The sequence below is a fragment of the Sarcophilus harrisii genome, chromosome 2, assembly GCF_902635505.1.
Source record: "Sarcophilus harrisii chromosome 2, mSarHar1.11, whole genome shotgun sequence".
NCBI lineage: Eukaryota > Metazoa > Chordata > Mammalia > Dasyuromorphia > Dasyuridae > Sarcophilus > Sarcophilus harrisii.
The window spans coordinates 158,074,009-158,098,867 of NC_045427.1; the positions used below are offsets into that span (position 1 = coordinate 158,074,009).

General features: G+C 36.7%; 1 protein-coding gene across 1 annotated transcript in view; it reads right to left on the minus strand.

Moving 5' to 3' along the window:
- Positions 1–24,859, minus strand: part of ISM1 (isthmin 1) — a 93,445-nt gene that overhangs the window by 28,701 nt on the left and 39,885 nt on the right. Inside the window, exon 2 of the mRNA XM_003758183.3 lies at positions 9,773–10,012. Coding sequence (XP_003758231.1) covers positions 9,773–10,012 — 240 coding nt within the window. The remainder of the gene's footprint in view (positions 1–9,772; positions 10,013–24,859) is intronic.

Genomic DNA, 24,859 nt, shown 5'->3' on the forward strand with positions numbered 1-24,859 from the left:
AAATTTCAGACTCCAATTTAAAACCTATTGTCAATGTTGACACTCCAAAATAGATTTTTCCCCCCAAGGGAGAGAGGAAATCTAAAGTAAAAGTACTCAGAGTATTGTAGTGTGACTCATCTGATTGTATGGTGTGGAGTTTAAGAGCCTTGTGGCTATGTAAATACATTTTAGCAAAGGAAAAAAAAGCATTTGGATGGCTGGTGTGCTTTTCATAAGTCTTTTTCAGTGGAAAGAATGGAAGAAAATATGCATATTAGGTTAAATGAATGTTAATCTCAGATCATTCCAGAAAGAAAAATTTTGGTGGTTAAAATTACTGTAGCAATGAATTGATGCCCTAAGCCTAATTATAAGTTTATTTTAGGGATTTTGTCTTTTCACTTGGGATTTGCTAGCTGACAATCAGTTGTATTCTTAAAGCCAAATCAGTACCATGGTTCAAGTAAAATACATCCCAGGTGTTTTACTTTCTTTCTTAAAGACTTTATTTTTAAAAAAATAACTTTATTACTTCAAAGTTAATATCGAGAATCATTTCACCAGTGTGAAGCAATTTATTTTTATTTTGCACTTAGCTGGTTTTTTGTCTCCAACCAATAACTTCCACTGCCTTAAAACCAGACTTGGGACCATTAAAATGAAGGCCTGATTAATTTTTTTTAAAAGATTGCTTGACTTATTTGGAGGGAAAAAAAAAAACTATAAAAGGATCTCAGCTTGTGTCCTATTCAGCATCATTCTGTCTAAAAGGCTAGAAGCACAATGGGACTGGGGATATTCCTTCTCTTCCCTCAGTTTGCCAGTTTCTTCTTAGAAAGGTGTAAGGCAGCTTCAGAAGGCCAACGAATTTGGCAAAACAACTGCCTTGCAAGACCTATGTTTCCTTTCCCCATCCCACTTCCTACCCTCCCCTTCCCAATAGCTCCCTAGTACAGAGCGTGGGAAACCTTTCTAGAAACTAGAGGGGCAGGGGAGTGAGCAAGTTTAGTTGAAAGTGGAGTATCAAGTTCCAAGCTTAGGCATCAGAAGCGAGGAATAGGTGGGGGCAGGAAGGGAGGGGGCAGGTTGCCAAGGAAGAGGGACAGAAAAGGGGGGCATTGGTAATGGAAATAGATTCATTGATAAACCCCCTTCACCTGGCTTCACTCTGCTTCACATAGGAAGGAAATGCTTTGACTGGGCCCTGAAGTCACCCATGGGCTGTCTGTCCTGCTGAATCAACCATGTGTCAAACCAGTGAATTTCAACAAAAGAGTGGAGCTGTGAGGAAGGGGAGAGTGTTGCCAACACGGAAACATATCACCCCCTTTTAAAATGCACCTCATATTTTAAAGGACCACCGGGGAATTGGTTTACTCAAGTGCAATGGTGCATTCGGCTGCAGCCGCCACCCCAGCGGTCAGGCCAGCTCCGAACCAGCCCCAGCCCGCACGGATGCATCTCTGTGCATAAGCAGCCCCAAGGCTGGTGAAGCAGCAGCTGCTCCATTCTTTTTTGACTGACCAATGCTCAATGACTGTTCTTTTGTGGTCTTCCACAGACATGAGGCCATAAATTGGGTTCAAAATACAATTTTTAAGGGCTGACAGGTCATCAGGTCAACAAAACACTCACCTCTTCCTCCAAAAAGCAAATAAACAGACTGAAAAACTGTATCAGGAAAAAAATAGGATGGCACAGCTGAGAAGGGTGGGAAAAGGGTATGTCTTTTGGCTCTCACCCATATTTTTAACTGTAATTGTATCTGGACAGTGATCATCTGTGTTTCCAGTACATTCAGCCAATTGCTTTTTTGTTTTGAAATGACATAATCTTTATTCTGCCAGCCTTGGGGCAACCAATATTCTTTTGGCAGCTTGATGATCTCAGTTGTCCCTAATAGTAACTGAAAAAAAAATGGCAATGCTCATAAAAATGTCACATCCTATTCTCTGGTCATAGCCTCAAAAGCACTGCTCATGAAAGGATCACAGAAATGCAACTTCAAACGTCTTTCAACAAATGAAATCTTCAGAGAATCATGAAGTACACATTTCTTCCTCCCAGGGACTGAAAAAACAAGACTGTAAAAGAGTCACCCAGAACTATCATAGGTGTACATGGGCCTGTTTAAACTTGCCTAAAGAGAAGCACAATGGATAGACCCCTGGGCCTGGAGTCAGGAAGACCCAAGTTCAAATCCAGTCTCAGATACTTACTAGACCCTGGGCAAGTCACTTAACTCTGCTTTAGATTTCCCATGAGTAAAATGAGTTGTAGAAGGAAAGGTAAACTACTTCAGTACTTTAGCTAAGAAAATCCCAAATAGTGTTGCAAAGAATCCCATAGGACTGAACAAAAAACAACAAAGAGATTAAAGCTAACTATTTCCATTTGTATCACATCAGCAGCCACACCTCCACAATTTTAGGCAAAAGGAAACAGGATTCTGAGAGACTGCAACTAAATAAGTATGAACAGCTGAATAAAGCCTTCTCACACTATGCTATTTTTGAGATTTAGCCTCTCTTCCCCCTCCCTCTCTTTTTCCTCTCCCCCTTCCCTCGCCCACTCTTATCTTTTTGTTTCTCTTTTCCCCCTTCTTTTCTCCTTCCTTCCCTTTCTCCAATTATCCCATTTCTTCTTCCATATATCCTCCAACCTTTTGTCTTCCTTAATTCCACTCTGTTCCCCCATCTCCAGTCATGAATAGGAATGTTTTCAAAGCATTCTTCACTTCATATTCAGTTAAACAAAACAGCTTATTATGATGAAAAATGAATTGTAAACTTGGCCACTTTGGATACTTCTCACACAGACAGATTAGGTGTGCAAAAATTAGGGTCCATTCTTGTTTGTCGTCTCCTGCTTTCTTTGGAAAAGAAAGTTTCTCAGTTGTAAACCCCAGAGAAAGTAAAGCCGTGACCATTTTGTACCAAAAAATCTAAAAGTCATGTAAAATGTAGCCAAGTTAATTCTGGATAGGCTAAACCAGCTCCCAGGCTTACTTTATCTGGAAGAGAGAGGAGGAAAGCTGAGAAATTTCCCCAAACTCTGCTCTTGGCTATAATTCTGTATATTTAATAATTTCTTAACGAAGGAATACTTCCCCTTCCTCCCCTGCTCTTGCTCCCATCTTGCTACTTTTCAGCAGCTTGCGTTAGTTTTTGGTAATTTTTTACATTTCTCTTTAGCTCACTCTGGGGCAGCCAGAGGGTTAGGCCTGGAGTCTGGAAGACTTACCTCCCTGAATTCAAGTCTAGCTTCAGACACTTACTAGCAATGTGATCCTGGGTAAATCTAACCTCATTTGCCTCCATTTCCTCAACTATAAAATGACCTAGAGAGGACAAACCACTCTCATATCTTTGCCTAGAAAACTCAAATGAAGTCACAAAGAGTCAGACATGACTAAAAAAAATGACTGAACTGAATCCCTAGTATCTGATAAAAGTTCATTAGTCTATAACTTATAGTCTTCTCAGTTTCCCTTAATGTTAATGTCCTCTCTCTATTTTTTTAAATTAAATTCATTTTTTCAACCATCAAAATTCACCTCTTCCTTTTCACCTTTCCACATGTGTATGTTTGTGTGTATGTGTGTGTATATACACACACACACACTCACATTAAGATAAAATATATATAAGATATAAAGAACATATATTTATGTATGTATATATATATATTCATGTATATGTATGCATATAAATGTATGTGTATAGACACAGAAATATATCATATATATTACATAATGTATGTGTATTACATATACATGTAGTCTCATTTTGTACTCTGAAAGATGTGGAAATTCAGATCATCAGCAATTTCAGAGTACTAATGATGAAACATGCTACCTACCTCCTGAGAAGTAAAAGCCTCAGAGTTGTCTTTACAATATTGTTGTCAGCATATGAATTATTCCATTGCTTCTAAAGTTCAATTCATTCTGTATAAGTTCACATAAATCTTCCTAGGTTACTCTAAAACTATTTTCATCATTTCTTAGAACATTATAATATTCTGTTATATTTATGTACTATAATGAGTTTGAGTCATTCCCCAACCGATAGGCAGTACCTCAGATTCCAATTCCTTGACACTTCAAAAAAAAAAACAAAACTAAATATTTTTCCACTTGGAATTTGTTTTGTTTAAAACTAATCTGTCTCTTAATTTTCCTTTCCCCTTATTCCTCCTTCCCTATTCTTCCTACTTCCCTCCTATTTCCCAATTGAGTGAAATATATTTTTGTATTTTTCTCCATATGTGTATGTATGTGTATTCTTCTCTCCTTTGACTAGTTCAGATAAAAGTGAGATTTATAGTTCCAATAGAGCAGTAATGAATTGAACCAGCTACACCCAGCGAAAGAACTCTGGGAGATGACTATGAATCACTACATAGAATTCCCAATCCCTCTATTTTTGTCCACCTGAATTTTTGGTTTCCTTCACAGGCTAATTGTACACTATTTCAAAGTCCGATTCTTTTTGTACAGCAAAATAACTGTATGGACATGTATACATATATTGTATTTAACTTATACTTTAACATATTTAACATGTGTTGGTCAACCTGACTCTGGGAGAGGGGTTGTGAGGAAGGAGGGGAAAAGCTGGAACAAAAGGTTTTGCAACTGTCAATGCTGAAAAATTACCATGCATATATATCTTGTAAATAAAAAGCTATAATAAAAAAAAACAGATAAGGGAAAAAAAAGTAGGATTTAAAGTCAGATGCCTTCCTCTCTTCCTCCCTGTTTATATGGACTTCCATCTCCACACCAAGATTATGACATTTTTTTTCCTGTAATTTTTCTTTTTGTTCCCCACCCAATATATTCCTTTTACCTTCCCTAGAACCCCTCTAAGGCCTTCTGTCTAATTATATGTCTCCTTATAAGTCCTGATAATGATAGGGTTCAGATAGCCCCTTATGAATGAATGTTTATTCTTATTTACATGTTTGTGTTACTCAACTTTTGTGCTTGTACTTCAGAATTTCTATGTGGTTCTGTTCCTTTCATAAGGAATGCTCAGAAGTATGACTCTAATTCATTAAAGATCCTTTTTATTCTTTTGTAAGATTATCTATTTTGCTAGATAAATTACTCTTGGTTGTAAGTCTATATCCTTTGCCTTCTAGACTATTATTATCTAATCACTCTACTACTAGTGCCTTTCCTATTTTAATCATTTTCCCTTTATTTTGAATATAGCTTGTTTGTACATATTTGTTTATTTGCTGTCTGTCCCTTAAGACTGTATTCTTAAAGTTAGGGACTGTATTTTGACCCTTCTTATATGCCCAGTGCTTAGCATAGTGCCTGGCACATAGTAAGCACTTAATAAATGTTTATTGTCAGACTCATTGGTCTTCGTTTACTTGCAGAGGAGGGATAACATGTTTTAGGAAGATCATTTTGGCCCCTGAGTGCAGGATAGACTGAAGTGGGGAGAGACTTGAATGAGGGAGACCAAACAGGAGGCTCTTGCAATAGTCCAGAAGTAAAATGATTATAGCATACATCGGGGTGTCAGCTACATGAATGGAGGGAAGAGGAAGTATCAGAGAAATCTTAAGAAATAACAAGACTTAGTAACAGGTTGGATGTGATGGGTGAAAAGAAGTGAGAAATCAAGAATGATATCAAGGTTGTGAGCCTGGTTGACTGGGATAATAATGGTACCCTCAATAGGAATGCTGAAATTGGGAAGAGGGAAATATTTTGGGGAAAAGATCACAGCTTCTGTTTTGGCTGTGTTGATTTAACTCATATAAATAAATCTTATTTTATTAAAGGATCTTATATTCAGAGCCAACCCAATAGATAGAGCAGGTAATAGATAATAGAAGGGCCAATACTATAAATAATGCAACCAATTACAATAATTCAATCTCAGTGATCAGTGATCTAAACAGTTCTTGTCAATTAAATTACCATTTATATGCAAATGACTGTCATATAGATATAAATAACTTTCATTTCTATCTTCAGTTCAAATCATTATAATAATAACAGTACTGATGTGGTACTTTCAGATGGGAAAAAGTTTTAAAAAATATCTCATTTGTTCCTCACAACAATCCTGGAAGGTAGGTGTTATTATTACTCCCATTTTATAGATGGGGAAACTAAAGCAGGAAGAAATTAAAGTGACTTTCCCAGAATCACATGACTGATGCCTGAAGCCACTTTTGAATTCAGGTCCTGTACTCTATTCACTGTGCATTTAGCTTAAACTGTCTGCAGCACATACCTATATCAATGTCCTATCTCAATCTCAACAAATGCAAAACAAAAATAATAATCTTTATTCCCAAATCTATTCTTCTTCCAAATTTCTCTAATATTCTTGGAGGCTCCACGATTCTTCTAATCTCCCAATTTTAAAACCTCAGCATCATCTTCCACTCCTCCCTCTCTTATCCCAAATATCCAATCACTTGTCAAGTCTTGCAGATCGCCACTACATCTTATTCAATTATACCTTTCCCTCAAGTCAGTCATCATTCTACGTAAGATCCTATTCACCTCTTGCCTAAATTATTGCAGCGGTCTCCTAATTGATCACTCAGCAAAAATTTTCTTCATTTTCTTCTTCAAGAAAGTTCAATAACTGCAGCTCCAACCTAGTTTTCTAGACTGATTGTACATTATTTCTCCTAACACATTTCCTGTCAAATTGTCCTACCTGATTCCTTACGTTACATTATATCTCCCATTCCTATGCCTCTTCATTTGTACCTCTTGGAATCCTTAGCTTGCATTAAAGCTCAATACAAGTGCTATCTTCTACATAATATCTTGCCTGACATTTACCTCTCAGTTGTTAGTGTATCCAAATAAATTACTTTGTGTTTACTTAACTGTTTTTTTTTTTAATTTTTTTATTTTTAGAAGAGCCTAAGCTCTTTGAGGGTCTACTAGATAATGCAGTAGATTCCTAGAATCAGGGAGATTCACCTTCCAGAGTTCAAATCTGGCCTCGGACACTTATTAGCTGTGTGATTCTGGGCAAGTCACTTAGCCCTGTTTGCCTCAGTTTTCTTATCCGCAAAATGAAATGGGGAAGGAAATGGCAAACTACTCTAGTATCTTTGCCAAGAAAACTCCAAATGAGGCACAGTATTGGACATGACTTAAACAACTACTAAAAGACAACAAGCTTCTTGAGGGCAGGATTTTTTTTTTCTATTAGTAACCTCACCGGCACATTTGTGGGTTTTTTGTTTTATTTATTTATTTTTTGGTTGGGGAGGTTCCAGACTTGTGATTTCATCTTCTAATGTGGAAATTCCCTGTCTCCAATTGTTGTTCAGTAGTTTCAGTGATGTCCAACTTTTTATGACATTATTTAGAGTTTTCTTGGCAAAAGTAATGGAGTGGTCTGTCGTTTCTTCTCCAGTGCATTTTACAGAAAAGAAAGCTGAGACAAACAGAGTTAAGTGACTTACCTAGGGTCACTAGTGTCTGAATCAGATTTGAACTCAGGTCTTCTGACTCTAGGCTTGGTACTCTATCCATCATGCTATCTAGCTGCCCTTTCCAATATATATCAATAATTCAGTTCCCTAGAACACTGAGAGATTAGTGACTCACTCGTGGTCAAGGAATTATAATGTGTCAGAGGCAGGATTTAATTTCATATTTTCCTGAATCCAAAGTCATCTGTCTATCCTTTATACAATGCTGCATCTGACTGCATAGCAGATGCTTAATAAATGCTTGTTGAATTGAATTGTCACATATTATTACCTTTCATCTTGTGAACTATTTCAAGTACGGGACCCTCGAGTTTTTTTTTTTTTTTTAACATATTCTAAAGTGCCTAGGTACAGTATTTTCCATATAGATAAGCAGTAAATAAATATTTTTTAAATTTTAGTTCAGTTGTAGTTTTGCTTAGAACTCAAGAAAAGCTCCTCAATTTCTCTTTTTCTTCTCATAGTTTTGTAAATTTCTTGAGTACGGGACTATATTTGCTTCTTTTTGTATCCCTAGTGCTTAGCATAATGTCTAGTACATAGTAGGTACTTAATAAATGTTTATTGATTTTTTTCAAACTGGCATTTTAAACAAAATAGATCTAAGAAAGGATATTTGCATTCTTACTGTACCTGGCAGGATTTTTCTAGAAGATACGAGAACACTGCCACTAATTGAGTAGTGATCAATCATTCCAACTTTCTTTTAGATGCACTCTCTGCCTTGACTTAAATCTAGCATTTGTTGATGGGGGAAAGGGGTGGGCAAAGTTACCCCCAGCTCACTGAAAGGAACTGAAAATAACTTTGAAAATTAAAAGAGCATGAAAGTGAAAACATCTGCTGAGGGTCAGGAAATTATTATTAACCACTAAGCCAGTGCCCTGTTCTGTGCAATTAGATAAATAGGTGATGGAAGATCACAGTGGAGAATTAAGATTCAGAGCAGGATTTGGCCTTGGTAAAATTATAAAGCTGATGAAGTCAGTGTTTTTGTCTTCCCAGTCCTGTATTTGACTATGCACTCTGTAAGTGTCACTCTCTTCCAGATCACAAATTCCCTCTATTTTCTTTATTTCTTTTAAAACTGCTCTTCAGAAATTTCTCATTCTTAGAATAAATGAGATTAAATCAATGAGTTTACCTTTCTCAGTGGTATTTCCATTTTAATATACTACCCACTACGATCCCAATAACTAACAATATCTCACCATCTTTTTCTCTCCCTCTACCTGTTTTATTAAACCAGAGGCCACAGAGAAACAAAATTACTCCCTCCCCTCATTATCTCATTTTTATCCTCAACTTTTTCTAGTTCAAAGTCCACTACAATCCTACCCACACTATTCAGCTTACCTTCTGAGATTCATATTTTATTTTCTCTTTATTCTGGACTTCTTTCTCTCAGATTCCTTCCACCTACTAGTCCTCACTAAGTCAAGGTTTCCCTTAGATGTCCCTATATCACATACTGCTAAATGGAGCTTAAGAAAGTTACATAATCAGGCTGCCTGGGGATATTATAAATTCCTATTATCCTCATCAATTGGTTTCTCATGTAAACAATGAGCTCTTTCCCCTTTCACTTCATCTCAGCATCCCCATTCTCTCCCCACTTTCTCCAATTTCTGATGATGAGGTAGCCCTACCCAATGCCAAGGTCAGCCCCTCTTCTTGTGTCCTTGACCCTATCCCCTTCCATATCCTTCAGAAAATTGCCCCTTCAATCACTATCAAGGAATATGCCATCCTGAATGTGCCTAGAGAGGAGGTAGCTATTAGTAACTAGTTGCTGTAGGCTCTTGTTTAGGCAGCTAGGTGTCCTGGGCTTGAAATTAGAAAAATCTTTGTTCAAATATTGCCATTTACTAGATGCATGATAATGGGCAAGTCACTTAACCTCTCTCTATCTCACTTTTCTCATCTGTAAAATGACTCAATGATCTCTAAGATCTCTTATACTTCTGAATTTATGACAATATGATTTCTCCAGAACTACTGTTTTTCTTCTTTATTGACTTTAAATATGTCCATTTTTGAAAAAAAAAAAACCTGCCACTAGATTTTGCTATCCCTTCAAGCTGGGATAATATATCATTCCTTTCTTTCTCTGCCACACTCCTCAAGAGAGCTATTTATAATCTTTTTTCTCTTCTCCAATTCTTCAACTTTTCTAATTGAATTTTGTCCTTAGATACAAGATGAGGGCATAATTATCTGGGAAATGACTTAAAAGCAACAAGGATCACACATTTCATTTAACCCCCAATAGTTTCACCTTCTGATCAGAGCACTTTACCTGAATGTTTGGATTTTGTCCATTGATATCAGCTTTTGAGAGATCTGGAAAGTTTGGTAGATCTAAGAGAAAGGACCTGGGACCATCTCTCTGTAAAGATGTATGGCTGTGCTCTTGCCTGAATCGTTGCTTGGGGAATGGTCTGTGTGCAGCTTGATGGTCAGGATACTCCCTCTGCTCTTCCCTGGTGAGTGAGAAACTGGGCTCTGATAAAGAATGGCTGTCCACATTGAGGTTGTTCTAGGGGAAAAAAAGAAAAGTGTTAAGAAGCCATTAAAGAAATAACAAATCAAATAAATCACCAAAGTCAATCAGACTATAAGCTCACACAAGCCCATGGATGGGAATCAGGAAATTGGCATATTATTTTTAACACTGTAACTAATTCATTATAATTCATAATCAGGAAATGCTGCCTCACTTTATAACATTTGTTTCTCTGTCTTCAAATACTGCATCACTGTTGATTCCCCCTTTTTACTTGAGAATTTAGTGAGGATTAATGACAATGGGATTGAATGGGAAGGGTAAAAACACAAAACCAGAGTACCATCTTGAACTAAGATGGATGATTTTCTAGAACTAAATTAAGTAAACCCAATAGAATTCACCACCTAAAGAAACAAGAAAAAAAATTTCCCTTTCTTTTCCCATCTGGTACCATCAATGTACTCTGTGTGTGTGTGTGCGTGCACACGTGCATATGTACATACATGTATGTGAAGCAAAACTTTTTCAATGATTTTAGTTCTGTTGACTTAGTAATTTTTATCCCCTAATTTGAGTTTTGAACAACTCAGATTCTCAGCTAGGTTCTCATTTCTACTTCTTCTCTCTCCTCATTTGGCATATTTTTCTTGCACCTAAATATCTTTTTTCAATAATTTTTTTTCAATTTTCAAGCATTTAGTTTTTTTTCCCCTTTCATCCCCCTCACTAAAAACAAAATATAAACCTTGTGACAATAAGAAAAATACAAGTAAACAAATTACATGGAGAATCTTTTTTTATATGAAACTATTTATTTGATGACATTCAGGAGTACCCACCATCTTCCCAGTCACCCAAGCTTTACGTCTCAAGGTCATCTTAAAAATTTTCACTCTTACTCATCCAATTAATCCAATTCTTTGTACTTTCACTGCATCTCAGAGATATATTCCATATCTCTATTCATACCTTCATTATACTGTTCAGGCCTCCCACCTGGACTAAATAGTCTCCTTGTTTCCTGTTGCTCTCTGATCCAATCCATCCTTCATTCAGCTGCCAAAGTGATTTTTTAAAAGTCTGACTGTGTCACTTCACTCACTACTCAATGAACTCCAGTGTTCTTTATTATCTTCTGTTTTAGATAAAAACTCTTTGACATTTAAAGGTCACAACCTGATTCCTTCCTATCTTTCTATCTTTGACACTGCTTTTCTCATATACTTTATGATCTAGCTACACTGTCCTATTCATGGACTCTTGACCACAACATTTCATTTTCTATCTCAGTGCCCTTACATTTTCTGTCCTCCTATCTCTAGAATGTTCTTTCCCCTCATCTCTACCCTACTTTTTTTTCTATTTTCTTCAAGATTTAGCTCAAACTTCACTTTCTGGGCTTTCCTGATCCCTCTCTACTAATCATTTTCCTTTTCAGACTACCTTTTGTCTACTCTGTACATATTTTTAATATCTAATTATTTGCATATTGTCTACCCCATTAGAATCCTTAGCTCCTTGGAGGCATGAACTATTTTTATCTTTCTTTGTATTCTCAGCACTTACCTCAATGGCTGATACATGATACATATTTAGGAAATACTTGTTGATTGAAGACTGACAGTAGTTATAACATAATCTCAAGAAACTGAAACCAAAAAAGGCATTTCTGCCTTGGTGAGACGTATGTGAGATGGTTAAATAGTGAGTCAAATGGCTACTAAAAGTCCAGTAGGGACAAAAAGAAATATAAAGGACAATCCTAGCCTTGTAGGACTTTATAACATGAGCTCACTAATGGTAACTGAAATGAACATAAGACGTTCCTTACAAGGAACTCCCTGGCATGCACTGTCAGTTAGAGGCACCATAAGGTGATGGCTATCTTCAGTTCTAGGGGTAACCATGTAGGGAATTATTCCTATTGCTATTGATGTGGCTGTTGTAGCAAATGATGTGGTTGTAGGCACCAGATGATGTGATTTAGGAAAGCACCAAATGTTGGGGTTGGGCTATGTGAAGAATTCACAGTGACCATTCTCTTTGACAAAAGGTAGGTTTATTTAGGAGAAAAGATTACAAGCACAATGGAGAGATACAATAGAGAACTGGGAGAGCACATAGCAAGGAAAGGGATTTTAATAATAAATGATGGGAAAAGACAAGTTCTCTGGTGGAATTGACAATTAGCTAGGAGAAAGGAAATACCCCTAAAGGTTGGGGCATGCCCTTAGCTGGGAGGCTAAATCATAAAAAGGATTTGGCACCCTAAAAGTGTTAGCTATAAGGAGAAAAATACTATAAGGCATAGTGGGGATATGAGAGGAGAGACACCAGGAAATATGGTGGGGTTTGAGAGAAAGATACCATGTGGCTTGAGGAGGGAAGGAAGGGGAAAAACACCAGGATACAATGTGGTGGCAGACTGATCCCAAAGGGTTCAGCAAAGATGGTGTGGGCCATGGACAGATTTATAGGGAAAACTTAACCTCAGGGACATAACTGGAATTTCTGACAGGACATAGAGAGTGGTCATTAGAGGTTTGACATAACTTGGATTTCTTGGTTGGACACAGCAAGGTGGAGTTATGAGGTTAACTGATCCCTATCAGTTCCCTTCCCTGTTTGTCTTGGGGCAATACTTCAGTTTTTCTCTGCCAACTGCAACCCAACCATCCAACTCTTCATAACTACTATAGCTCTTAAATTCCTATATCCCATTAACAACCAGACAGAACTTAATTAACTCTTAGAAATAACATTTACTAAAAATTCAGAACAAGAATATCAAATATAGTCCTAGAATTCACTCTTCCCAAAATACACACTCCTGGAAAGAATGGGCTCAAACTAAAGAACAATGGTAGTGAGACATATGGATATGTATGATGAAAAGAAAGATCACAATTTCTGAAACAGCAGAGCTGGAAAGCATCTCTTGATAGAGTACTACCCCAGCTCACTGATAGATGTGGTATTTAAGCTGTTCACCCTCAGCACTTAGACTCTGGGGCCTACCACCTTCCAAGCAAATCATTCAAGCAAGTCAAAACCCTTAAACTTAGCTCTTTCTTTTGGATCACTCTTTCCAGTTCAGGACTGGATCTCTAGGTTTAAGAAACCAAAACCTTACACGGAATTATGATGACTTTCTAGTACCTTTCCCAAATCTTCATATTTAAAGGCTAACCCATAACTTATTTTTCCAATAAGTACTAAAGAATTCAGAGGTTCTGGCTTCCTCAGTTTTTTTTAAATTTTTATTAACAACATAAATTTTTCCATTGGTATATGCAGGTGAGTAACTTAGGAAAGGTAGGAGATACTATGTAGTTGGGAGACATGTTCATTGTCTCTGCATCCCTTTTCAGATGAAAATTCTATTTCCAAAGTTTAACATCCCTTACTAGGGGCAAATGAGCCATGAAAGGTTGAAAATGATCCACTTATCTGAAAAAAGCCCACAATCTAGGTAAGAATATTCTCTAAGTTAGTTTCACTCAGACAACTTATACATGAAACCAGTTGTCTCCATTATTTGTCCCTTATATTTTATATATTTGTCTGGAAGGGGCATACCCTTACTAATAAACAGTACTGACAACAAATACCACAAGAATTCAGAGAGGATTTTAAAGATTATTTCCAATTGGGATAGTCAAAGAAGACTTCATAGAGGAAGTGAGACTTGAATTGGAATTTTATCTATGCTGTAGGGATATCCATTTGGCAGCTATGTAGAGGACAAATTGGAAAGCCAATGATTTTCATTGTCCTCTACATTTCAATTTGTCCTCTACATAGCCAGTGTAGGCCAATGAGGCCAATGAGGCCAATTAGGAGACTATTACAATAATGTAAGCAAAAAAGAATGAGGGCCTGAAATAGAGAAGGGCTTATAAATGGTGGAACCAAAGAAATGGAGGCAAGAAAACTAAAACTACAGCATGGGGTAAGGATCTAGAATAGAGGGTTCATATCTGAAAGTATTTTAAAGGAAAACACAATGGCAGCAGATGATATTGAAATCTCTAAATTGTACTTTGTTGTGATCATACAATAGCTAGAATATTATGTTCTATTCTATTCAGAGGATATTGATAAGATTGACAACCTGAGAAAGGAAATCAGAATGATATTGGACCTTAAGTCTCATGAGGATCAGTTGAAATCCTCATCAGTTCTGGTTAGCTTGGAGAAGAGCAGACTTCGGAAATGACATGCTAAATGTCTTCAAGTACTAGGAATGCTGCTTCACAGAAACTTTTAAATCTTTGGTTTCATTTGGTCTCTATCTCTGGTCTCACAGAGCAGAATTAGGAACAATAGGTAAAAATTGTAAAGAAATATTTTTGGGTTCAATGTTAAAAAAAATTTCCCGATATCAGGATGACAAATGAAAACTATCCTGCTTTAAATAGCCATGAGAACTACCCCAAAGTTGAATGGAATACTTTGGAGGCAATGAGTTTTCCCCCTCCTTTGAGGGTAGATGGATGGGTGAGAAAGTATCTTCAAGTTAGAGCCAAATAACCAATGAATGGATACTAAGTATTCCCCCAACTCTGTCATTCTGATTTTGGAAATCCTCTCATTTATTTCTTCACTGTTAATAATGATCATGCCTTTATATACTGACCAATGTAAAATTCTATATGAGCTTAAAGATGTAGAAGATAGTGTTGTGGAATTCACTGGCTTTTCTTTTTCTTTCTTTTTCTAATTAATCCTAAACTTCTTTTCTTCACCCAGTTTCCTTGGTCTATCTCATCTGAACTTTCTTTGGAAGATTCCTTTGGGAGGTCATTTTCATGTTTTCATAATGGAGATGGGGTAGGGGGCAGGGAGAAGATAGGATTTCACCAAGCTTTGGGTTCGTGGTTAATGCTTTTGTTTTTGTTGAATGTGTTTTGGGGTTTTGCAGTGTACGTTAAGGCTAACTGTCTCCACACATGGCCCCCTCCTCACCCCAAGTAGGAGAGCTGCCACTGCCTTTGACCCAGGCAAAGGAATACATTTAATATCAAAACATTCACCACCCTTGAGCATTGTCCAGGATTAGAAAAAGCCCCAAGACAAGAAGAATCCGGTAGATAATTATCTTCTTAGAGAGTTAAAAAATGGAAAGATTCAGTAGATTTAAGCTAACAAAGACAATTCTTCTACCAAAAAAAATGAACTTAAAAATTAATGGTTCTAAAATTCAAATTCATTATTTCTGTGGATGAAGAAATTTGCTTCTTGAATCAAAAGAGAAAGGAGGCTGAGGCAAAAGATGAAAAACCTACATTTCTTTCTCCTTTCACAAAAAGCAGGCTGAGTGGGAGAAGGCTGGCGGTCCTTCAACATGTTTTGGCTTGCCTTTGCCTTAAAAGCCGGAGACATGGCCAGGGGCATCGTTTTTTTGTTCACCTTTCAAGCCATTTCTCTGTTACGCTTTTTAGCTTTTGGCACACGTGTACTGAGTAAGCCTTGGCATTCTAAGGCATTGCACAATAGAATTCAGGGCCCCTTGAGTTATTGAACTAAACTCCAGGGTAGAAAGGGAGAAAAATCTTCCCTTTCCAAAGAGGAAAAAAATCTCTTTCTAATGCTCAACAGGAGCTAACTGGATTAAACTACTTCTCCATTTGCTTTCTGCCTTCCATCTCCCTCCTCCAAACACATAACCTTGCCCCTTCCTGGCCTCCAACTGTGCTGAAGGAGGCAGGTTCTCTTTACACCCGGGGTGGTTGTAAGCATATAGGTGTGGGAATAGGTTAGTCTCAGAGGAGGCTACCCATTTACTCTTCTCTATTTTGGAGGCTCTGTAAATTAAGCCCGAGTCTCACTGAAGTAAAGTGTACATATTCCTTAATCAGGAGAGGTACATCTATCTAGTTTATAACGGCATAAAAAAGGATAAAATATATCTCTTATTTGCTACTTCTTGGCATTTTGATTAGCTGATTAAAAACAGAATTTTATCTGATTAAATTCTTATTTTAGTTGTTGGATTTTTCTCTTGGTTAGGGATAAAGAGCCATATACTCCTATCTAATCCCAGCTCAGCTACTGATTTTGGTATGACCCTGAGCAGATCACTTAACCTCTCTCCAATTCAATTACTTGTTTTGTAAAACAGAGCTGATAATACATACTAACCTCTCACCTTCCCAGCAGGACTATGAAGATTACATACATAGTGGAGAGTGGAGAGTTAAGGCAATTAGCTAAGTAATTCAGAGCACAAGTACTTTTGCTGGGAATATTCAGATAATTGAGGTAGATGTATTTCTTGGCAGGATTAGACATACAATTGTTGCATTGCTCTATTTCTCCCCAACACTCCTCTGTCCCTCTCCCCTCCCCCCCCTCCACTTTTTACCCTCAACCTGACTCTCCAGTTTAAAGAGAATTTAGAAGATGTGATGTAATATAGAAACTCAAACTTTGGTCTTGCACAGGGCTCTCCATGCAAATCAAGAAGTGATTCTGGAGATCTGTTATAATGCTTTCCTAGGGATCTTGCTATAGGACTGCCTAATACTGTATATTGTCTCTCCTGCCTTCCTTCCTCTCTCCTTCCTTCCCTCTCTTCTTCCCTCCCTTCTTTCCTCTCTTCCTTCCTCTTCTTCCACTCTACATTCCTCCCTTCCTTCCTTCTTCCCTTTCTTTCTTCCTCCTTTCCTCCCTTCTTCCCTCTCTTCCTCTCTTCCTCCCTCCCTACTTCCCTTTCTTCCCTTTCTCCCTTCCAACTTCCATCCCTTCCTTTCTTTCTCCCTCCCCTTTTCCTTCCTCCCTTCTTTCTTCCTTCCTTCCTCCTTCCTTTCTTTCCTTCCTCCATCCTTCCTGTCTTTCCCCTCTCTCTTCATTCCTTTCCCCTACTTTTATCCCTTCTCTTTTCCCCTCTGTCCTCCCTCTCTTTTCCTTTCTCTCCATTCTCTCTTCCCTCCCTCCTTTTCTTCCTTTCATATTCTTCCATTTCTTCCTTCTTCCCTCACTCCCCTCCTCCCCTCCATCATAAATACACAAACTTATTCACCCAACAGATGGAAGTCCTCCTCCTTCTCACTCCCCCCTCCCCTGGGCATCTCAATCCCTGAGTAAGGAAAAGGGATTGACATTCTTTTGCTACTTCAGCAACTTGACTCTCCCTTGAAAGTATTCCAAGATAGACTAAAATTCTATATTGTGTTCTAGCAAAGTTCCAGCATAGTCAAGTAAGATAGGAAAATCCTTTCTCAAATTATGGAATGACAAGCCTGTCAATCACATGCCAACCAGAATTTACTAAAGATATAAAATGTTTTTTTCCCCACTCAAACAGCTACACTGCGTATCTTCCTTATAAAGCACTTATTTTATGCTGCACTTTTGTGGTAGAAATCTATCTGCATTCATTCATTTCATGCATGCATTCATTTAACAAGCAAGTGCCTACCATGTACAAGACAATGTAGATACAAAACCAAAATAGTTCCAGTCTTCAAGGTGTGTGTGGGTGTGCGTGTGTAAAATGAAAGAAGGAAAGGCAATAAGCAATAATTCTATAAGGACTACTATGGGCTGGACACTGTGTTAAGTACTTTTAACAAAAATTTTATTTGAAACTCACAACAACCCTTAGAGAAAAGTGTTGTTATTCCCACTTTACTCTTGAGGAAACTGAAGCAAGAAGTTTTGTGACTTGCTTAGGGTCAGCTGGTAAGTATCTAAAGCTGGATTTGAGTTCTGGTATTCTTGAGTGTAGTCTCCCCTCCCTCATCCATTATACCAACAGCTGACTCTGGTGGGAGGTGTACTCACGGGTAAATAAATACTATATATGGTTATTTTAATATATTGTCTGTCTCTGTATTTCTATGAATGAAAAGAAACTGTACCAATGTAAATAAGCACCTATTTTACAATTTAGCTTTATAGAGTTGCCTGGAAGCACTGAAAGGTTGTGACTTTTCATGGGTCAATTGGTCAGTCAACAAGCATTAAGTACATACTACATGCTAGGCACTTATGTACTAAGTTCTAGGTACAGGTAAGGTTAACAACAATTCTTTACTGTAGATTACAGCCAAGTGTTGTCACATAGTTTGTAACAGAAGCAAAATTTAAACCTGGTCTTCCTGCCATGAAAGCCTCTAGCCACTAAGCCAAATGCACGCCTATCTCCATTATTGCGTTAGTTAAAAGAGTATTCATGGGTCATACCAGATATGGAAAAATGCTTTATGATCAGTAAGCTGTCTTTGAAACTGGACATTAAATTAAACTGGAACATAATGTGAACATATATTTTTTAAGGCAAACAAACTTTCCTGAAATTGTCTTAATTGACTCTCTATTCTGACCAAATTATCTAAATATTATTCATTGTTTTAACATATTTTGTGTTGGAGGGAGAACATCCTACTTTAGTTTTAAAGTTTCTTTAGAACATAAGAAAATAGAAAATTCTATGCTTCATTCTAACAATGATAATGTATTAAGACTACTTTTTTATCTTTGGCATCAAGAAACAGCTCATGTCCTCCATAGTAGATATGCCAGTTATTCAGTAAGTATTTATTGATACTACTATGTACCAAGCACTATGATAAGCCCTGAAAATACAAAGAAAGGCAGAAGTCCCTGTGCTCGTGGGCCTCACAATCTAATGGAAAAAATGACATGCAAACAACTATATAAAATGATATATGCAAGACAAATTGGAAAACAGAAGGAAGGTATTAAGAGGATTTGTAAAATATATAAAATGAGATTTTAGCGGAGACTTGAAGAGAAAGCAGAAAAGAAGATGGAGAGAATTCCAGACTTAGGAGACAGATAGAAAAAAGGTGTCTAAGTTGGGATAAGAAGTGTCTTTTTTGAAGAATATAGCAAGAACACCAATGTCTTTAGATCATAGAATATGTGGGATTGAGTAGATAAGATATTAGGTAAGAGACAATATTAAAAGTAGGAGATAGACAGGTTATGGAAGGCTTTAAAAAATCTAAATAGAGCATTTTATATTTGATTATAGAGGTGGTAAAAAGCCACAGGAGTTTACTGAATTTGGGGTTGATGTGATCAGATCTGAGCTTTAGGAAGATTAATTTGACTGCTGATGGATGGAGCAAGGAAAGACCTGTGTCAGGGAGAGAGTAAGCATGCTACTGTAATAGCTTAGGTGTGAGGAAATGGAAGTCCTACATGCAAGGTGAAAGGGTAGGAGGTGAAGGATGGTGTATAGACCAGAAGTTAAGAAGATGAAATCAACAGAATTTAAAATACCATGTAAATGTTAATTGTTATTATTATTTATTCCAACTCTATCCTTCTTGCTTTTGTGATTTATTAGAACTTAAGGCTTGACCATAAACCTTCTCAGCTTTCATCTTTTCATATTGAAATCTCAACTTGTAAATTTTTATGGCATGTTTTGGTGAGATGGGTTTTAGGCATGGATGGATCAGATATGAGATGGGGTGTGAAAGGTCAGAAGTCAAGGGCAAGAGGTTTTATAGATTTAGAGGTAGAAGGAATCTTTATAGCTGTCTGGTTTGGCCCCCTTTACAAATGAATTAACTGAAACCTGGAGATGTTGTTAATTGTCCATCTTCACACAGAGAAAAGTGTGACAGAATTGGGATTTAGAACAGAAATAGGAGAGTAAAGGAAAAATTTAGGAGATTATAGCACTTTTTCACCTAACATACTGTGTCCCTTTTTAATGTTTAACAGTCCCCATGAAATCATGGTTCCCTAGTTTTAGAATTCTAGAGGATCACTTGGCTTTCTATATCATAAAGAATATTGAGATTCTCTATGATAAGAGATTTTTCTTCAAAGCTTTTTAGCATTATTTTCTATGTTTTTCCTTTCCATGTGTAGCAATGAAGAATAAAGATATCTTTCCTTAAGGCTAATTCTATTCTTGGTGCCCTTCATCTCACTTGTTCTCTGTCTTCTCTAAAGTCTTCCTCTAAAAGTTATTTTTTTTTCTTAGGTCATTTTCAGTCATTCCATCTCCATTAGTTCTCTTCTAGTTATGTACAGAAATGGTTAGGTCTATCCAGTCCTTAAAAAAAAAGTCTGCCCTTGACTCTTTTTTACCCTATTTAGTCATCATTCCATCTTTTTCTCCCTTTTATTACCAAACTTCTGATAAAAAGCTGTCTCTACAATCAATATGTCCATTCTTACATCATTCTACCTCTTGCAATCTGGCTTTATTCTCCATCCTTCTATTCAAATATTGTCTCAGATGTCATCAGTTGTCAAAATCTAGTGTCTCCTTTTCATTTCTCATTCTCTGACCTTTTAAAAAGCATTATTTGATAATCTAGATTACTTTGTTTCTTTGTATCCTCACTCTCAACCCTCTCCATTCTACCACTTAATTTAATTACTCCTTGTTTCCTAACATTTAAGGTGCTTGCTTGTTCACAGCATTACATAATTTAGTGCCAGAAGAGAACATGGCTATTATCTAGTTAAAGGCACAACCCAAAAAGAATCTCACTAATATAATTGGCAAGTGGTTCACCTTCTACCTAAAGATCCCCAATGAGGGGTAACCTAATTCTCTTCATAGCAGCTGTTTAAAAAAAAAAAAAAAAACTAGTATGAATAGGAAATGTTTTTTTTCCCCCGGATATAAGACATTTATCATGGAAATTTTTGCCTTTTTCTCCTAGATTTGCCCTTGGGTCAACCTCTCTTCCTCCCTCCCTCCCTCACCCCATTCACTAATTCCTCTCCTGTATTATAGCCCTTTAAATGCCTGAGTTCAGGTATCATATGTTCTCCTTAAATCTCCTTTACCCTCAGCTAAACACACTTGAGTTTCCTTATCCAATACCCATGTGGTATGGACTAGAATGCCTTTGGTATTCTATTTGTCATTCTCTGGGCATTCACCAACTTAGCAATGTACTTCTTAAAATGTGTTAACTGGAAATGAGCACAATGTTCCATCTGTGGTCTGACCAGGACACTAGGACGGGATAGTTGGGACTACTGCCTACCCTCTCCTTCCTTTTCTTAATAAAGGTCTTTATTACTTTAGCTTTTTGGCTGCTATATCACCCTGTTGATTCATAAAACCCTAAATTTTTTTCCGACAAATAGCTTAATGCCGTACTTCCCCCATCTTGTACTGGAAAAGTTGATTTTTTTTTGTTGTTGTTGGGTTTTTTTTTTTTTTTTTAGCCCATGTGAAACTCTACATTTAACCCTATTAAATTTTATCTCATATTCAATTTAAGTCAATGTTCTAGACTGCCAAATCTTTTTGGACTCTTACTGCTTTACACTATCTTAATTACTGCTTTGTGTTATCAGTAAATCTGATAATCATATGATCCAAATCATTGATAACAAGGTTCATTTTTGAAAGTGCCTTCTGGAGTACTTCATAGGAAATATCTTTCCAAAGTGATAGGGAACCATGTCTCCGAGTAATCAATCCTTCTAATTGTACTACATTACCTAGCTCAGTGATATCAAATTCAAATAGAAATGAGGGCCACTAATCTACAAATAAGGGTTCCTGAGGACTGCATATTAACTTAGTTTTAAATTTTAATATTATCTATAATTAATGTATTTTTATTTTGTCTATTATTTCCTATTTACATATTAATTTGATTTAGACTGTACTTAGTAATTGTGGATTGCATTCCACCTGTGGGCTGTGTGTTTGACACCTCTGGCCTAGCCATAATCCTTTTTTCCTCCACAATAATAGCATGTAAGTCTTTATAAAGCACTTTGATAAAATCTAGTTAAGCATATCTAAAGCATTCTCTTTATCAGCTTAACTGTCCTAAGGGGGAAAAAAAGAAAAGAAAAGAAAAGAAAAAGAAAAGAAAAAAAAAAGCTAGTCTGGCTTGTTTTTGCCAAAGCCATGTTGATTATTTGTGACCAACAATTCAACCTAATTCAAAAAGCATTTACTACACATAAAGCACTGTTCAGGGGGATACCAAGGCAAGAATGCAATACCCTAAAAAAAAGCCTACAGCCTTTTGCAACAAAGGGGCAAACATGCACATAGAAAATAATAAAGACTGGATAAACACTTGGCTGGGTATGCTGTACTGGATGGAAATTATTTTTGTGAATAGTTTGCATTAGATGGTTGATGAGGCACCTTTTAATTCTCAAATTCTGTCTCTGATTCTGTCATTTCCTACAGAAACTAGAGGGAATCAGAACAAGTTTCCTGTTGGAAGTGTCACTTAACCTGAGCTTTGAAGGAAGTTGAGCATTCTGAGAGGTTTAAATGGTTTTCTAGTCATGGGCTGTCAGCTTGTGCAGAGATGGGACATCAAAGATGGAACACCAGGCCAGATGGCACAGACAGAGTATGTGAAGAACTTGAGAAGGTAGGTTGAAGCCAGTCTGTGAAAGTCATTAAATGCCAAATAGAAGAGTTTATCTCTTGTTTGAGGAAAAAGATAGAACTACTAGAAGTTCCTGAGCAGGGGAGTGATATCATAATCTGTGCTTTAAGAATGACAATTGTGTCCATGTTTAGAGAATGAGACAGCAGAAGAATGGGAGGCAGAGAGACCATGTTAATGATCATTGCAATAAGTCTTAGAAAGAAGTGATGAGGTTTGAACTGGGGTAGTGGTTGTGTGAGCAGAGAAAGGGGAATCAAGACAAGGTATATTGTGTGAATAGAATTAACAAGACTATAGATGTAAAAGATGAAGTAAAGGACAGAGTCAAAAATGACTTTGAAGTTATGATATTGGGAAACTGTAAGGATGACAATAACTTCAATAGAAATAATGACATAAAAAGAATGAAGAGTTGGGGAGGGGAGGCTGGGAATATTCTAATAGAGAGTTGGGGTTATAAAATGCATTCGTGATATCCAGTTAGAACTGCTCAATAGGCAGTTGGTAATGCCAGACAGGAATTCTGATGAAAGATGAAGGTTGGAAAAATAAATCTGGGAACAAGCTACATAGAGATAATGACTAAAAAGAAATTTTTCTAGATGTTCACTAACTGTCTCAGGGATGATATATCCTTTATTTTGCCAGGAAGCAATATGAGTATTAAAAATGATAGCCCTTTTAGTTCCAATGGTCTTGTGATGGAGAAAGCCATTTCTATCCAGAGAGAGGCCTGTGGGCACTGAGTGTGGATCTCAGTATAGTATTTTCACTTTCGTTGTTGTGTTTTGCTTGTATTTTGTTTTCTTTTTCATTTTTTTTCCTTTTTGATCTAATTTTTCTTGTGCAGTATGATAATTTTGGAAATATGCATAGAAGAATCGCATATGTTTAACATATATTGGATTACTTGCTGGTTAGGGGAAGGGTGTGAAAGGAAGGAGAAAAAATTTTGGAACACGAGGTTTTGCAAAAGTAAATGTTGAAAACTGTCTATGCATATGTTTTGAAAATAAAAAAAACTTTAAAATAATTGAATAAATACATTATAATTTTTTTAACATGGCCTTTTTTAGGGAGAAGATATTGCCATTTTAATAATATTTTTTTGTTTGTTTAGAACAGGCCCAGGATTTCATTTATTTAGGGAGGGAATTCTCTATCAAGATAGGGAAACCTATTTTGCAACTTAAAGTTTTAGAGATTTTCTTGGGGTTTTTAAAAAGTCTTAACTTGCCCAAGGCCAAAGATAGCATATGCCACTTTCAGGATTTGGACCCAAGTCTTTCTAATTCTATTGCTTGTTCTCTATTACACCATGTAGGTTCTCATATAGTAATGTTATAATATAATGATAATTTATAAAATGATGAGGTAGCAGTAAGAAAAAAGTCTCCATAACTCTATGTTTCTGGTTTCACAGCCCTGAGAATAGAATTCATCAGGGAAAGCAAGAAGGGCACTATCTATGTTCTCCAAAGCTTATTTATCTACCCCATTTTCCTTCAACCCCAATAGTTTCTTATCAGTATTCATGCTCCTCCAGGTACTAGCTTTGGTCCTATTCTTTGCACTCTTTATACTATTTTCTTTAGCAATTTTATTTATTTCCATGGATTTAACTATTGCCTTTGCTCTGCAAATAGTTCACAGTTTTCATCCTTAGTCCTGATCTCTCTTTTGAGTTCCAAGTACTCATTTCCAATTTCCCACAAGACATTTCTACTTGGATATCCTCCCTGACGTCTCAAATTTAACATGTTTAAAATTTATTTCATCAATTTAATCAAGACTGTTAAGTTCCATGAGAGTGTGAACGATCTTATCTGAAATCCCACCCCTCTACAATGCTAATTGCTATGTTCTAAGCATAATTGCTTAAAAAGAAATCAGTGAAACTCAAATAAGCAAAGATCCACTTTAGGGTCATACTGGATGGATAACATATAGAATCATATAATTTTGGAGTCAGAAAGGAAAATGAGTTATAGAAGAATTAACTGAGTTCCTTGAGGTGTCAGAGCTAAATTAATAATAGAGCTAGTACTAGAACTCAAATCTCCTCACTTCTAGGACAGAGTTTTTTCCTATTATTCTTGGCTGTAACTGCTTCACTGTATATCTATCCTCTTTCACCTATTACATGTGTCTAGTCTTTCAGAAAATTGTTGAAAATGAGTTCTTTATAATAAAGATCCTTTTCCCTGTTAAACCTGGTTTGAAAAAGATTCTTAAATGCTAATGGGCCAAGATAAAAGCAGGTAAGAAAGCCAAAGACATTGTAGCAAAAAAGAAGTACAAGGTTCTAAAGTTTTTCTCCTTGTGTCCATTCCCCCCAGGATATCAGTAGTTAGAAATCAAAGATATGTAGCTACTAAATCAGACCACAATTTGACTACTTTTACTTATTTTGGTCATTTTCATGAATTAGTTGGTTCACCACAGCCTCATCAAATATGAAGACATCTAGAATGATCAGTGGTCTAGTCTGGTAATTTTGTTC